The sequence below is a fragment of the Erpetoichthys calabaricus genome, chromosome 13, assembly GCF_900747795.2.
Source record: "Erpetoichthys calabaricus chromosome 13, fErpCal1.3, whole genome shotgun sequence".
NCBI lineage: Eukaryota > Metazoa > Chordata > Cladistia > Polypteriformes > Polypteridae > Erpetoichthys > Erpetoichthys calabaricus.
The window spans coordinates 136,892,821-136,908,141 of record NC_041406.2 but is presented as its reverse complement, the minus strand read 5'-3'; the positions used below and the strand labels follow the sequence as shown (position 1 = coordinate 136,908,141).

General features: G+C 36.5%; 1 protein-coding gene across 2 annotated transcripts in view; it reads right to left on the bottom strand.

The window, feature by feature from the left end:
* Nucleotides 1–266: 266 nt before the first annotated feature.
* Nucleotides 267–15,321, bottom strand: part of virma (vir like m6A methyltransferase associated) — a 217,896-nt gene continuing 202,841 nt past the window's right edge. Inside the window, exons 18-24 of one of the 2 annotated variants that reach the window (XM_051935489.1) lie at nt 14,897–15,061; nt 11,447–11,607; nt 10,639–10,735; nt 4,095–4,261; nt 3,376–3,707; nt 1,160–1,306; nt 267–684 (exon numbers count right to left, since the gene is read on the bottom strand). In XM_051935489.1, the coding sequence (XP_051791449.1) occupies nt 506–684; nt 1,160–1,306; nt 3,376–3,707; nt 4,095–4,261; nt 10,639–10,735; nt 11,447–11,607; nt 14,897–15,061 (1,248 nt within the window). In that variant the 3' untranslated portion in view covers nt 267–505. The remainder of the gene's footprint in view (nt 685–1,159; nt 1,307–3,375; nt 3,708–4,094; nt 4,262–10,638; nt 10,736–11,446; nt 11,608–14,896; nt 15,062–15,321) is intronic. The other variant, XM_051935490.1, reaches the window with a different exon arrangement.

The window sequence follows — 15,321 nt, the reverse complement described above, 5'->3', positions numbered from 1 at the left end:
TGTGGGCAGTTTCCCACCTGTGCACTTAAGTGAGAAACGCAGACACCGCAGATCGCGGCTCGCAACTGCTACCACGCCCCCTTGCTAAGCCGCGAGCTATACCCACAGCCTGGCTCGTGGCTCGTTACGCGAGCCAATACTCGCATTTAGATCTGAATTTTTCGCTCATACTTTCCTCGTATTTTGAATTTCTCGTATACAGAGGTGATCGTATCTCGAGGTTCCACTGTATAAGTCTTTGTCACTTAATAAAAACCCAACCAGAGTTTACATTTTTCTTTTTTTATTGAAAATCTTACCTCTCGTGAGGGGAAGAAAAAAAATGTCTTCAAACAAAAGAAACTACTTCTATTGTCCATGAACACACAATGAAACTGGCATTGGTCCTTCAGTGTTTCAACTTCACAATGGCTGAATGCCAAATCCTCAGAGTGAAATATTTCTCGCATCCATAGCATACAGAGTTCTCCTTGCTACTCAAGTCAAGAGTATGTAAGCCTCATGCTTAGCGGGTGAAGGATCGAACATGTCTTCCTCTGCTTCCACTACTGCCCGGTCCACTGAACTTGCCCCTAGAGCCTCCACCACTGCCACCACTTCCACTAATGCCACTACTGCTTAACCAGGAGGGTCCGGCCCCTCGGCCTCGTGGAACACGGTCCCTGGGAGTCAGTCGGTAGGCTCCTGCAAAGACAAAAGTGTATTGCTGAGCAGAAGATCTCAAATCAGCATGTATGTCATTACATTATGTAAAAGAAATGAAGCATATGATAAGCCATAAATATTAGATTATGCCATAACAGAATAATATACATTTTAAATATATACTATTTTTAGATTTTATAATAAAATGGCAAATTGTTGTAACAAATGCTTTTACTTTAAAACATGAAATTACCACTCTGCTGCACAAAATATTCAAAGGTCATGAAAACCATTAAGCACTTTTTATGGATGCAAAAGGATTTCATTTTAAGGCAGCCTAACGATCACAACTTTCCGTAAGTGTTTCAAAGCTCTGACTGAAATGGAATCTCAACTGCAATAATGTTTAACATTTATTGTCCGTTATCTACAGCCAAAAGGAATAGCAGAAATCCTAAAATTACAAACACACAAAAAAGCAAAAAAAAAAAGTTTGAAGAAAACGAAAAACTACCTGCTGGGGCCTGTCTGGATGGGGGTGGCGCTCTGCTGAAGTTGCTCTGACCTCCTCTACCATCACCGTATGCCACTCGGTGAGCCACAGGAAGAGCTAGGGCACTCCAGCTAGATCCACGACCAACTTCTCGTCGATTATAATTAACTGTAAGACAAGAGAAAGAAACACTTTACCAAATTGCCGTCTTTCCCAATCTTGCTCGCTTCTCTTATTGTCCAAAGCTTATAATAAGAATCGACTTGTTGGTTGTTGACAGTCACTCACCACACAACCAGCTATTCACTTTCAAATAAGAATGAGGTCTATGATGGTATACCTTCAAGAATGTATGCCATCATAACTGTAGTCTGGGTAGTTATTAATGAAAAACTGTATGATAAAATATACCTTTTTTCCATACAGGGAGCAGGACACAACAATATATTATGAGTGGAGCTTGAATTAATTTCTCTTTTGCACAACTAAGGAGTCTCCATTTTAGATTTCACACTTAAGAATCAGTCTATTGCAACAGTCATTTTATCTAATTATTCGTTATAAGCAATGCTGAATTAAGCCTATAATCATCACCGTAATGTTTACTGTGTAATAGAAGGCACACATGCATTCTGGCAAGGATGGTTGCTGCACCCTCTCCTGGCTAGGATGCAGAGACTACCACCTGGGGCCATGTGTTCTCCCAGTACGCTGGTTGGCAGAATTCCTCTGGTATGGCTCCTATCTGTATACCCACACGGCTACATGATAGCTGGGGTTCTTGGGTGCTGCTAAAGGGGTGGTGCTGGGAGCAGGCACCCTGTCAGAGGGAAGTTTTGCTGACCCAGAAGTGCATCCTGGTTACCGTACCGATATGCTGGAGTAGTCTCAGGGCCAGGGTACACAGGACAACTTCACTTCATCCAGAGGAGTCAGAATCAGGATTGGAATTATGGCGACATGCACCAGTGGTGGAGGCAGTGGCAGTGTGTACATATATATAGGAAGACAGACATGCACGTGTACATATTATTAATTATCAACATTATTTCTAGCAACTTATTATACTTATTTTCAGGTTATCTTAATATAATACAAGTCACATAAGACATTGCTTTAAGTGGTACAGTTCAAATCCTGAAATACAGAAATAACAAAATTTTCAGAATAACGAATACTTTTTATGGGCCCAGACAAATGTTCATAAAACATCATGTTAAATGATTTTCTTTTTAACGAAATGTAAATCTCAGTATAACAAACATTTTTTTGGGGCAAAAATGGTCACCGAAGATAATAATGCAATGCAAAAAATACTTAATGCCGTGCCTATACCAAGTCTCAAGAACCCTGAAACAGGCTGTCTCAAAGAAAGCGACAGTCTGTTGAGAAATTTCCAGTCTTGGGCAGCAGATGCAACATCATACACAGAGCCGAATGCATACCTAGCGTCTGCATGGGTAGTTGCGTTACATCCAACATCTTGTTTTCATTCTATGTTCAAACTTGCATTTCTAATGTCTCATTTTCATTCTGTATTTAAATCTGTACTTCTTTTTTTAATGCTGTATTTTCAACCCTTTATTTCAAAAAGAAATGTTGCACCTAAAGTCTCATTTTCAAATAAAATATTTTTTCTGTTTAAGAAGCCCTGGTATTTATACAAGTATTATCAAGAATGGGTCACAGAGTTGCACGAGAGACAGGCAGATGAGTCCAGGTTTCCAAGGAAAATGTAAGTACTGTACTTTATTACTATATAGAGAAGGCAGGTACAGTGTCAAGACTTCATTCAAAATATATGAGGTGTTGTTTTAGGAGCTGTTACTTCAGTACTCAAGCACACAAGATAGGAGCTGCAACATGTGCCACTGTCCTGCTTTAGCTCCCATCTTCAGAGTAGAACAAAACCAGTTGCTCGGAATCATCGCTGTGGCAGAACAGGTCAAAGCTTGGTGTTAAATATTATGCAGTAAACCTTATCCTGCAAATGACAACCAATTACTTTTCTCTTGGTTTACTGTTTACTAGATGCAGCAGAGCAGCTACGGAGCTGTCCTTGCACAGCTGCCATTAGAAATTGTGAATCGCCAGTGACCCCCGTCACAACATTATGTGTATTTTCCCCATATTATTTACAACAAAATTTCCGATATAATGAAATATTTTAATGGTACCATGAGTTTCGTTGTAACGGGATTACACCTGTATAATGCAAAAAATTAAAAAAAGTTTACCTTTGGGAAGAGGTGGAGTAAAGAACCTAGCTTGACTGTGAAAAATTCCTCGGCCGCCTCTGTTGCCAGAGAACACTCCCCGTGTAGAAACCTTCTGAGACCCTTTAGGAGTCCTTTTTGCTGGCAGCAAGCCAGTTGCTGGTCCAATGTCTTTGATTTCTGCAGCTACAAAATCATCAACATGCATTGATGGGGGTCTACTAGTGTTTTGTTTTCTTTGCCTAAAAATATCATGAGGTCTGCAGAGCTGTCCAAATCCTCCTCTTCCCCGTCCTCTTGGGATAGGAACAATGTGAGCTCGTTTGGCCGGTTCAATATATTCAGACTTTCCACTGTGGGGAAGCAGAACAGGTTTATTAAAAAGGTGGGTGACAAGTATTTACTAGTTCTATTGAAAAAAAAGGATTTTTTAAAAAAGATAAATCTACACTACACATGATCAAAGTAAATATTCATCAATGATTCTTTTTCTCTGTAAACAATCAACACAGGAAACATTGTGAATGAAGACTTTATAAATAAAATGTATTATTATTATTGTTAATAGTAGTAGCAGTAGTAGTATTAATACTATTAAAGTGAAATGTTACTATATCCTCAAGTCCTAAATAACCATATTTTATAAAATACTACTCTTTAAATCACTTTTTAAGTACCATGAAAATATAAAAGCACATTATTAACTACTGATGGATAAATGGAAAAACATATTTAGATACCTTGACGTTATATAGGTTTCATGCTTGTGTTTTCCAAGCTTAAAGCCTTTGGGTGCCTTTGCACGTCCAGGAGATGTGGGTTCAGACAAAAATGATCTTTCCAGTTCTGCTTTCAGATCAAAATCACTACAGCATTTCTCAGAGAGTTCAACCAAGTCAACTTTAACCTAAAAAAATTATTATGTTGATAAATAGTCAATTAAGCAGCTGCTAGATTCATCACAGAATAAATTACATTAGAAAAACATTTTTTACACTATTCTAATTAGCCTCTGCATGTACCTCTAAAGGGGCGGCACGGTGGAGCAGTGGTAGCGCTGCTGCCTCGCAGTAAGGAGACCCGGGTTTGCTTACCTCTAAAAATGTGTTCATTTACAGGAGCATTTAATAATTGCATTGAAAAACACTTTAAACAATTTTTGCCATTGGTATCATTTGAAGGCTAACTTGTATAAGATGCGTTTCAATTAGTTTTGTAAAAGTTCTCCATTCTTTACCTATAGTAAACAGCACTGGTGAACAATATCAACAACTCTAAAATGTACTGACTACAGCTAAACAATTTAATTGTGATTTTTCTGACAGATACTATGATTGTGGTTTGATTTGTAATATAATTTTTTAATGTCATGCTTTAGTTCTATATTCACTGCATAATAGATTTAAAACATGATTAAGCATTACCGCATGAGATAACATCACAATATTAACTGCTTTATATTCTAATGCAAGGATGACATTTTTTATAACATTTTATAACAGGCATAGAACAATCAAACAGAGCAATTGTCATAATTATCATCAGGAGTAGCATCTAAATATTTCACAATTTGTAATCAATAAAGCATTATTTACTGATATCTACCATTTAGCTTATAAATTTACAAACAGAATAATTATTAAAAAAAATGAGCACTAAATAACAGAAATAGAATATAAATGTTACACAAAATATCTAAATATTGCACATTCAAATAAAACATTTATATGCAAATAACCAGCATTTAATTTTTGAACTTTTTTTCCCCCATAAAGGCTGCCATTATAGGTTATAGCATAGAACAAACAACATTTTAAAATGACTGCAAACAGAAGGCTTACGTAACTCTTATCCCAACATCTTAACTTCTTCTCAACGCACATTGTGGCCTTTGCAGATTTTTTGTCAAAAAAATCAGCATGTCAATCTTTGCTGGTTTCAGACATGACAGCTGACATGTGAGAACACTGTCCAAGTAATTACAAGTATCTCTGATGGCCAACTTGTGGCGGGTATGCACTGGACTTTGCAAGCCAGTTTGCTCAGCATCAGAAAGTTAACATTGTGTACTAGGGCTATCAAATTAGCTGAAAAATAAGGTTTGTATATTCAAATTAAACATAAGTAAATATTTGAATATACAGTGATCCCTCGCTATATCGCGCTTCGCGGCTTCACTCTATCGCGGATTTTATATGTAAGCATATTAAAATATATATCGCGGATTTTTTGCTGGTTCGTGGATTTCTGAGGACAATGGGTATTTTAATTTCTGGTACATGCTTCCTCAGTTGGTTTGCCCAGTTGATTTCATACAAGGGATGCTATTGGCAGATGGCTGAGAAGCTACCCAACTTACTTTTCTCTCTTTCTCTTGCGCTGACTTTCTCTGATCCTGACGTAGGGGGTGTGAGCAGGGGGGCTGTTCGCACACCTAGACGATACGGACGCTCGTCTAAAAATGCTGAAAGATTATCTTCACGTTGCTACCTTCTGTGTGCAGCTGCTTCGTGAAGCGACATGCTGCACGGTGCTTCGCATACTTAAAAGCTCAAAGGGCACGTATTGATTTTTCACTGTTTATTTTTCTCTGTCTCTCTCTCTCCCTGCTCCTGACGGAGGGGGTGTGAGCTGCCGCCTTCAACAGCTTTGTACAGGCGGTGCTTCGCATACTTAAAAGCCAAACAGCCCTATTGATTTGTTTGCTTTCCTCTCTGTTTCTGACCGTCTGTGCTCCTGAGGCGCACTCCTTTGAAGAGGAAGATATGTTTGCATTCTTTTAATTGTGAGACAGAACTGTCATCTCTGTCTTGTCATGGAGCACAGTTTAAACTTTTGAAAAAGAGACAAATGTTTGTTTGCAGTGTTTGAATAATGTTCCTGTCTCTCTACAACCTCCTGTGTTTCTGCGCAAATCTGTGACCCAAGCATGACAATATAAAAATAACCATATAAACATATGGTTTCTACTTCGCGGATTTTCTTATTTCGCGGGTGGCTCTGGAACGCAACCCCTGCGATGGAGGAGGGATTACTATATTCGAACTTAGATTAACCATGCTGGACATTACATGTACATTTGTACTTGCTTTTTTATACTTTACTATTATGGTAATGACCACAGAGGCGGCCAGAGCAAGAACAAACACCAACATAAAAAAAATTCTTGGCTGTACTCAAGCAACTGTTAAGAGTCATCAAAATCCCAAATAGCTGCACCCTATAAAAGGGCAGCATCAGCACCACCGTCTTGTTTTCAGTCTACTACTGATGGCTAGATGCTTAAGTTTAAAACACACAGGCTGTTTAGCATGAAAGCACAATCATATCCCTCACTCTAGACACTCTCTTCCTACAGACGTGTCCTGTACCCTAACAAAAAGTGATTTCCCCCGGGCTCCACTATAGACCTGCTTCCCATTCCTCACAGCTGTCCATGCAGCAGCAAGACACGTCACAATATGTTTGTAGCACAGGACACCAGCAGAAGCAAGACTGTAATAAAGGTGGCCTGGATATTTCCAATTTAATGTCATTGTTCTAGGTGCTGTGCGTCAAACTAGGAGCAAGGTGAGACCCTCTGTCTCAGATATGGATTTGATTTATGAATAAGTGCAGTTAGGTAGTCTTGATTTAAATACTCTGGTTTTCAGTCATAGTTCTCTTATGCCTTGACTCTGTTTTCGTCATAGTGTTTTAGCTCTGGTGAAAACAGTATAATTCTGGTGAATGGCTCTTTTCAAATTATTTTCCCACTATGATTACAGTTAACAAAAAACAATGCTTACAAAAGGGTTCCTTCTATTTCTCTTCTATTTTATTTTCAGTCTTTTCCAAACAAGTTTTTGTTTTTGATTTTATTCCCAAAAGAAACCTGTATCTCCTGTTTAAATACTTTAAGCATCATAGCAGTTGCCAAAAGATCACCCTGGGCAGTCAGTTTGTGGAAAAGAAAGGTGGTAGGAGTCTGTGCCCCTGAGCTGTTGAGGAGCTTCTAATTCACGTTACTGGCATAATAATTACATGATTTTGCAAGACTTATTACATTATTGTGCCTATACTGTATATGGTTTACTTGATGTGGCTAGGACCACCATGACATGACTTTTCTTCCACAACTGTAGTAACATGTAGTAAGCAACCAAGAGATAAAAACCTATGTTAAATATATACATTTAACTTTACTCATGTTAATTAGTACTGGTGTTCTAAAACTGGGTGACATGATGGTACAGTCATTAGTATTCTTTTCTCATTTTACCAGATGCAAAGGTTTAATTTCTAGTGTGGTCTCCATCTGTGTGTGGATTAAGTGGCATGGTTTAGTGTATTTATATGTGCACTGTGTGTCCAGAGTTGATATCTGCCATCTAAGGTGCAGATAAAGGATCTTCTGTCTCACAACACAAAATTTAACTGAAAATGAGAAATCAAAATGGAGGGACATTTAACAATGCAGCACATTTTTATCATATTGAAGAAATCCACTAATTTCATTAAAGTTAAAATTCTGTATCGTTGATACAAAGTATAGAAATGGTTGCGTACTCGGTATGTGTTTTTATTTTGAATTAGATTTTTTACAATAACATGCTGGACAGACTAACTGGTGACACTAAATTCTTTCTACTTCAGTTACCATGGGAGTGTGTGTTAACGTGCGATATAGTGAACTACAGCTCTGTCTAAGGGTACATCCTGCTTTGCCTCAATGCTTACAGGATAAGCTTTGATGCCCTGCATGTTGTATCAGAATAATATTACGTCAAAAGCATTACATTATATATAATTATAGACCATAAAGGGAATTAAAGCACCATATACTATTTTCGATTTGGCACTGTAAACGACTTGAACAAAGGGCCAAACATACATCATGTGGTATGTTCACTATAAACAATTCAGTGTCTTACCTACTTGATGCACGTTAACAATATACACTACAATGCAACTCTAAACTGCACTATTGTTTTAGATGAATTTCAATCAAATAATTAAATTAATTTTTAAGTGCTTTTAATTGAATAAAGGCACAGAGCACTGTGACAAGCTCACGTAAAATGCAAATACATCCATCGATCTTTCAAAATATACACTTTACAAATTACTAATTACATAATGAGTACACATAAAGACATAGATTTGTTTAATAAAGACAAGAAAACAAAGCAGTTTGAAAATGATTAAATGTTAAAGGAGCCCAGCAATATCTGTCCATTAGTGAACTTCTAAACTGTGGCTGTCAAGTTATTTAAAGCCCATCCACTTTCAAACTCATTTATCCAGTTCAGGGTCATGAAGAGCCAGTGCTTGTTCCAGAAGCACTAGACTCAAGACAGACATCAATACTGGATGCTGGGGCATCCACCACAAGACACACTTAAGCACACACATCCACACTGAGCTACATAGTAATCAACAATTACTTGGTCTAATATCCTTTGATCCTGAATGTTTCTCATTTTATTTTAGTTTATTTTTTTAGCCTAACATTCATGGTTTGGGCTGAAAAACCCATACAAACATGAGGAAGGCTTTCGATTCCTATGCAGGAAGTGCCTAGGCACTATATTGAATTTAGGACTCTATTGCTTTGAGAGAGCAACACCAACTGCTGCTCCACCGGCATTTGCAATCTGCACCAAAACATTTCCTGCATTTCGATATTACTTTTTTCTTTTTAAGTTTCATGTCTTTTGGTGATGTGGAAAATCTGTAGCTTGTATTTTTTCTGCAGAGAGTCCTACTACATTGAACGTTTATTAATTGAAATTGCAAATCAACTAATCTTAATAAAGATTGTAATGGGGAAGTGAACCAGGCTTGGTGGGGCCACCAGAGTATCAATTGCTTACTTACACACATACCCATATTCACTTTGTTACTTTAGACACTGCAATTAACCAAAGTTGTGTTATTTTTGGGATGTGGTGAGGAAATGAGTACTTGTAGATAACTCATTTAAACAAGGAAGAACACGCACATTCCCTATAAACTGTGATGGAGACGGTAGGTGAAGTTCAACAAAGGATTCTGGAACTCTGAGGTAGCTGCACTAATGACTGCACCACTTACTCTTTAACAGTCATGAAGTTAATGTCCGCATTATTCTTGTAGTTATGTGTATTTAATACCCATAAAACACATATGCTGAGGCTGACCATTACGTTCATCTATCCATCCATTTTCCAAACCTTATTTTGGATTTTTCTGTGAATTTTTTTGTATGGTTACTTTTAAATTAGTTTAAACCATGGTTTAAAATGCATTAATGGCAGCAAGTTGGTGGAATTAGCTAGCACATTTGCAAAAACATATTTTGTGTTATCTACTAGATTGGAGTGGAGTGAGGGCAAGATTCCAGGTTTAAACCCTCTAAAATTATATTTTACATACTTCCAACTAAGTGATCATTATGGAATTATAATTCATGTATTTTCTCATTGATCTCAAGTTAATTCTGGGCTATGTCCCTGATGCCAGAATAACATATCACACCACTTAATTAGTAAGCAATATGAAAGTATGATTTTATCAGTGTTCTGGCAGTGAAATATCTGTGCCTTACATGAGACAGATTAGAAATTAGTGGGTCTGATTCTTGTCGGGACGGATTGTGCTCGATATAAATAAAGGGCTCAATATAAACATGTAAATTAAATGACAGAGAACTGAATTACACAAGATGGTTTTGGGGTTTAAAAAAAAAGTATGTAAATGTAAATTCTGAAAAAATACAGCATCAAAGCAACCTGTAATGTATTTTCCAGGAAAAGCTAACAGGCAACCCTACTTTATTGTGTCTGAAACCTAATAGCAAATGAAATCCTACTGATTTAGCATTGTTAGCATAGTTAATTGAATGACTTACTCACTGCTAATGTTTGCATTAACAGACTAATTACAGGCAAAACAAAAATGAAGCTTTAATTATGTTGTAATCATTCTCTGAATATATCTGTGCAAAACAAAACTGTCCCAATTATAACAATGATTCATTATCAATCTTTTTTAATACACACAAAGATCACTGAGCATTTGGTCAGGATAGTTTACCAAGTGAAACCACAGCACGTATTGTACCTTGCCTGCCTGTTACAGTGCTGTAAAGTCAACATTGTCAGTACCTTAAGCTCTTTCAATATTTTAAACATTCAATTACTTTTAAGAAATACAACCTCAGCATACAGTCTGTAACAATTAAGCTAGGAAAATCAGTAGTAAACACCTATGAGAATGAATATCAGAAAGTCACAGGATATCTTTTTTTATACTTCCACTTACCACATCCAGATCTGCATCAATCTCCTCAGTCTGAAATGGTGAAAACCAAAGAGCTTTAATTTGGTCATCAAAGACATCTGACAAAACATACACTGTCCTGAAAGTGAAAAAGAAACATACATTAACAGAGAAACTGTAATAGTGCCAGATATGAAACCTATCCCAAGCACTCTGCATTATCTGCTGCTATTACCATACTACATTCAGAGACAAAAATAATTATACTGGTCAACCAAAAAAAAATAAAATGTCCTTAGGGTGACATTACCTGAATCTTACTATTATTTTGCGTGCTGAATCAAAATATGTCTTTAAAATTTCTGCGCCCACCAGGTCAGGTTTTTTGAGTAAATCCTGTTTGTGTTTTATCCATTGCTTTAATCAAGTTTTTCATTAGTCCAATTTGATACGCAGAGAAGGAAAGTAAACTTTCTCAGGGTCAACAAGACAAGTGGACCATTTACCACACTTTTCTCTCTTGGAACAAGTTAGGCACAGTTTGGCCATTCTTTCTAAATGTAGTATTTTTTTTCTTGTGCCTACTGCCCCACTTACACAAAAAGCAATATTATTTGCTGTAACCAAGCTGCAAACCAAGCAAAAGCACAATCACCTTTACATCTCCAGGGATACTACATTTACATTTTTGATACTGAATGTATGTTTTCTATGAGTAACTTCATACTATATTATATTTAATTCAGCATTGTAAAGTCCCATCACTGTGCTTGGGTCAAATGACCAGTGTTACATAACAAAATAAGATACACCTAGATCCTAATTAAAAGATAAATTAAGTCTGCCTTACCTGTTATTGAACTGGGATTGGATGCTTTCAGCTACTGGTAGCAAAGGTTCTACATCCACTTCATTCGAAGCAGTTTTGTCACTACAACCTTCCAGGATTTGACGCAGTCCAGCTGTATTCTCCAGTAATGACTCTAAGCGTTCATCATCTTTGGAGTGTTCCTAGAGGAAACAAAGTTATTTTGTAGTGCAACACTTTTCTGTTGTGTGTAAAGTATCTGCCTCTAAAATAATTGCTTGATAGAAAATAATCTCCAGCTAAATTTTCAGAGATTGTGTAAATGTTGCTATAAAAAGTATGCATTCTCATAATGCATGCAGAAATGTGTATTGTAAACATTTTGTGGTGCTGCATCCAAAAAATGCAACTTTTGAATTGTGCATAGGGTATTACATAATTCAAGAAATATGCTGTAAAATATAATTGATCTCTTTTTCTGTAGTGGAAAACACTGGAAGTTGCTAAATAAAATGATGTAGGTATAATGCCTATAATGTAGGTGTTGTAATGTGCTGCTTTAAACTACAACACAGTCTCTGAATCATTTTGTTAATTTGGCAATTTGTGTAAGTTGTATGAGTAGCAATTTGACCACTCTTTAAAAGAAACACAAATTCAGTCATCGCCTCTGATACTGAACACTGGAGCTCTACAAGGCTGATGTCTAAGCCCAAAGCTGTAGTCACTATTAACTCCTGACTGCAAAGCCAGATATGATGCTAATCATATGATTATATTTAATGACGACACCACAGTCATTCTAAAGAAAAGTATGAGACTGTATATCATCAGGATATTAACAGTCTGGCTGACTGGATGTCACATCACCAAACCCACCTTGAATAGAAACAAAAGTAAAGAAATTATGGACTTCAGGAAGGTGGAGGGTGAAGCGCTTACCAGTCTGCATTGATGGGGCAGTGGTGGAGATAGTAGGCAGTTTCAAATTTACCAGTCTGCACATATCAGAGAAATTAAACTGGTCACAAAACACCACTGCCATCATCAAAACAGCAGAGGAGCATTTTCACTTCCTCCGATGCTTGAGGATGTGTGGTATGCAGAAACAAGTAGTGTTGAGCTTCTAATACAGCACTATGTACAGTGTACTTAGAGGAAAGATCACAGTCTGTTATTGGAACATCACAGCCCAGTAAAAGAGGTCAGTACAAAAGGTGATGAAGCAGGCACATCGTATCACTGGCTCTTTTCTTCCCAAAACTGAATCCATATATACCAAACGCTGGAGAAATAAGATTGAAGCAATCCCCTGTGACTTTATTTACTCTGGACGCAGTCTTTTTTCTAAACAGAGGTGTGGCCATAGGTATGCTAGTATCAATGCTAGTACCTCTTGCTTCAAGAAGTTTTTATCCCTCTGCAGTTTTCTCTTCTCAATAATTTGAGACACTTAGAATAAGTCAACAATACATTAAACACATAATAAACCTAAAGCAACATATTACCAAGTCATATATGTGTATTTGTTTTATCATGTATTGTACAGGTGACTTGTACTGTGTTTCATAACTAACACCTCACTAAACAGACCAGGTAAGATTTCCTATGTTCACTTGTACAAAAAGTAAATAAAGAAACTTGGATCTTCATTTTGTACTTTGTGTACGTCTAACTGACTGCCAACAATGAGCTTCCAAGCTCATGCAACACACATGCCTCATGATGAGCTATATACAGTTTTTTTCTATGTGATGTAGAGACGTTGCTTCCAGTCATTATCATTAAACTGCATGAACACAGTTTTCATCCGCTATCATTCTTTTCTTTGTACTTTCATCAACATTATGCTTTTGCTTTGGAGGTTACTGAGCATAGAATTTGTAAATATCATACACTACACAAAACTATCCATGTAGTAAATCCAATGTTCACATTTTCTAAGACAAATGTGCAGAACTGATGACCGAGAAAAGTTTACCTTCAAATCAACTTACGCCATTGTAGTTCTCTGGCAAAGACTAGCAAGGAACTACAGTGTGGCTTATATCCTAAACAAAGAATAGGATTTCCATTCATCCATCTAGTATTGTATATCTAATAAAGTAAAAGGAAAGAGTTTGTACAGGACATGGACTGCAGAACCAGGGGTTCCAGGGGCTACTTTTTACCTACGTATGTCAGTCTGTGACCTTGTCTTATTTTACAGAACTTACGGAGAAAGTTTTGAAACACCTGAAAATGATGGCATGGCGAGTAACCAAACATGGACAAAGAGGTGTATTTGTGCTGTAATAAATGTAATTGTTACTAACGAGTTGGGAACGCGAAGGAAGAGAACTTACTGATTTAATACCAAAAAGGAATGGTATTTAAGGATAATAAAAAAAGCATTTAAAGGATTGTACCATTTAGTACAGTATATGTCATAGCTACATTACTGTTGAATACAAATCCATACTACAGTATTTTTATATTTCTAACCTTGAATTGATTTTATCACTCAGAAAATAGTCCTTACATGTGTCTTTTTTCATTTACACACACAAGCTAATGTACTGATTCCATTTTTAATTTTATGGATAGGATGTATCTCATATTTCCAGTAAAAAAAACAAAACATCTCTTAGGGTAATGCCTTTAAAATGCAGCATGAATCATTCAAATTTTCATAAATTAACAATTTAAGAACGACTGGAACACAAAGAAAAGCAGTCATTGTACAAACACCTCTCTAGGTATTTTAGTGTATGACCAACTTAATTGACCTTGCATGCAAAATAAATATACACAGTATTTATTCACTAAATCCACTGAAAATATAATTGGTATTAACTATGTTTAATTGTTGGTGTCAGTGTGGTTACGCGTATGAATGTGCCCTGTATATCTCATTCAGTGCTATTCTTTGCATTTGACCACCTAATACTGGGATTGATGGGAGAGAAGAGTGCAGGCACAGAATGTAGATTAGCAGGACCAACAAATATAATATATTAAAGTCCAGTTGTTTATCTCTAAATTCAATGACATTCATCTATTCTTCTTGTAACTCTCTGTGTCATGCAAGAAGACAAAAAAGGAAATCTGTGTTTTAACAATGAAAGGGAAAGTGTGTGATGTGGCTTTATTAGTGTTTTCAAATAATATAAGTAAAGAAAAACCTTAATATCTGTAGTGTTCTCCTCCTTTTCAGTTTTCCATTCAAATTACTATTGGTGTGATCATAAGACATTGAAAAACTCTTGAGAAAGACCAAGATTGTTGGTCATAAAGGGTATAAATTACACATTGTTTAATGTTGTAATGTTTAATGAAGCTTTTGCAAAAGAACTATACTATTAAAACAGCAATGTTCTAGTATGTACTTTATTTAATATATTGAAAAGGACTTATTTTTTAAACATATAAAAATGTTAATTAATAGATTTATGCAACTTTACTCTTTTGCAGTAGATGCACTAAGAGGTGTACAAATGTAAACAACTTTACCAGTATTACCATTACTTGTTTTTCTAAGTCAAGAAGTAGGTGGTCTGGGTCATTAAGTTTCCATTGCAGAAGCTGTTTCATCTCCATTGGGCTGAGAGCTAACAAGCGTGTTGGACCATTTCCATCAGCATCCATGGTGGTAGTTACTTCATTTGCACAACAACCCTTATATAAGAAAAATCAACACATAAGATATTTATTCCACAGAAAGGAGTAAAGTCGAGTAAGTTGTGTTTAAACTAAAAACAATGAAGAAATTGAAACATTTTAGTTAACAAAACAATGAATTCTGAAGATGATCTGAAACAAAGTGAAAGATCAAAGACTTGAGACATATGCACATTAATCATTCTAAGCTGGTGTGTGTTAGTGTACCTGAGAATAGGCTATATGCACACGGTGAAATCTCAGCAAACTCAGTCACT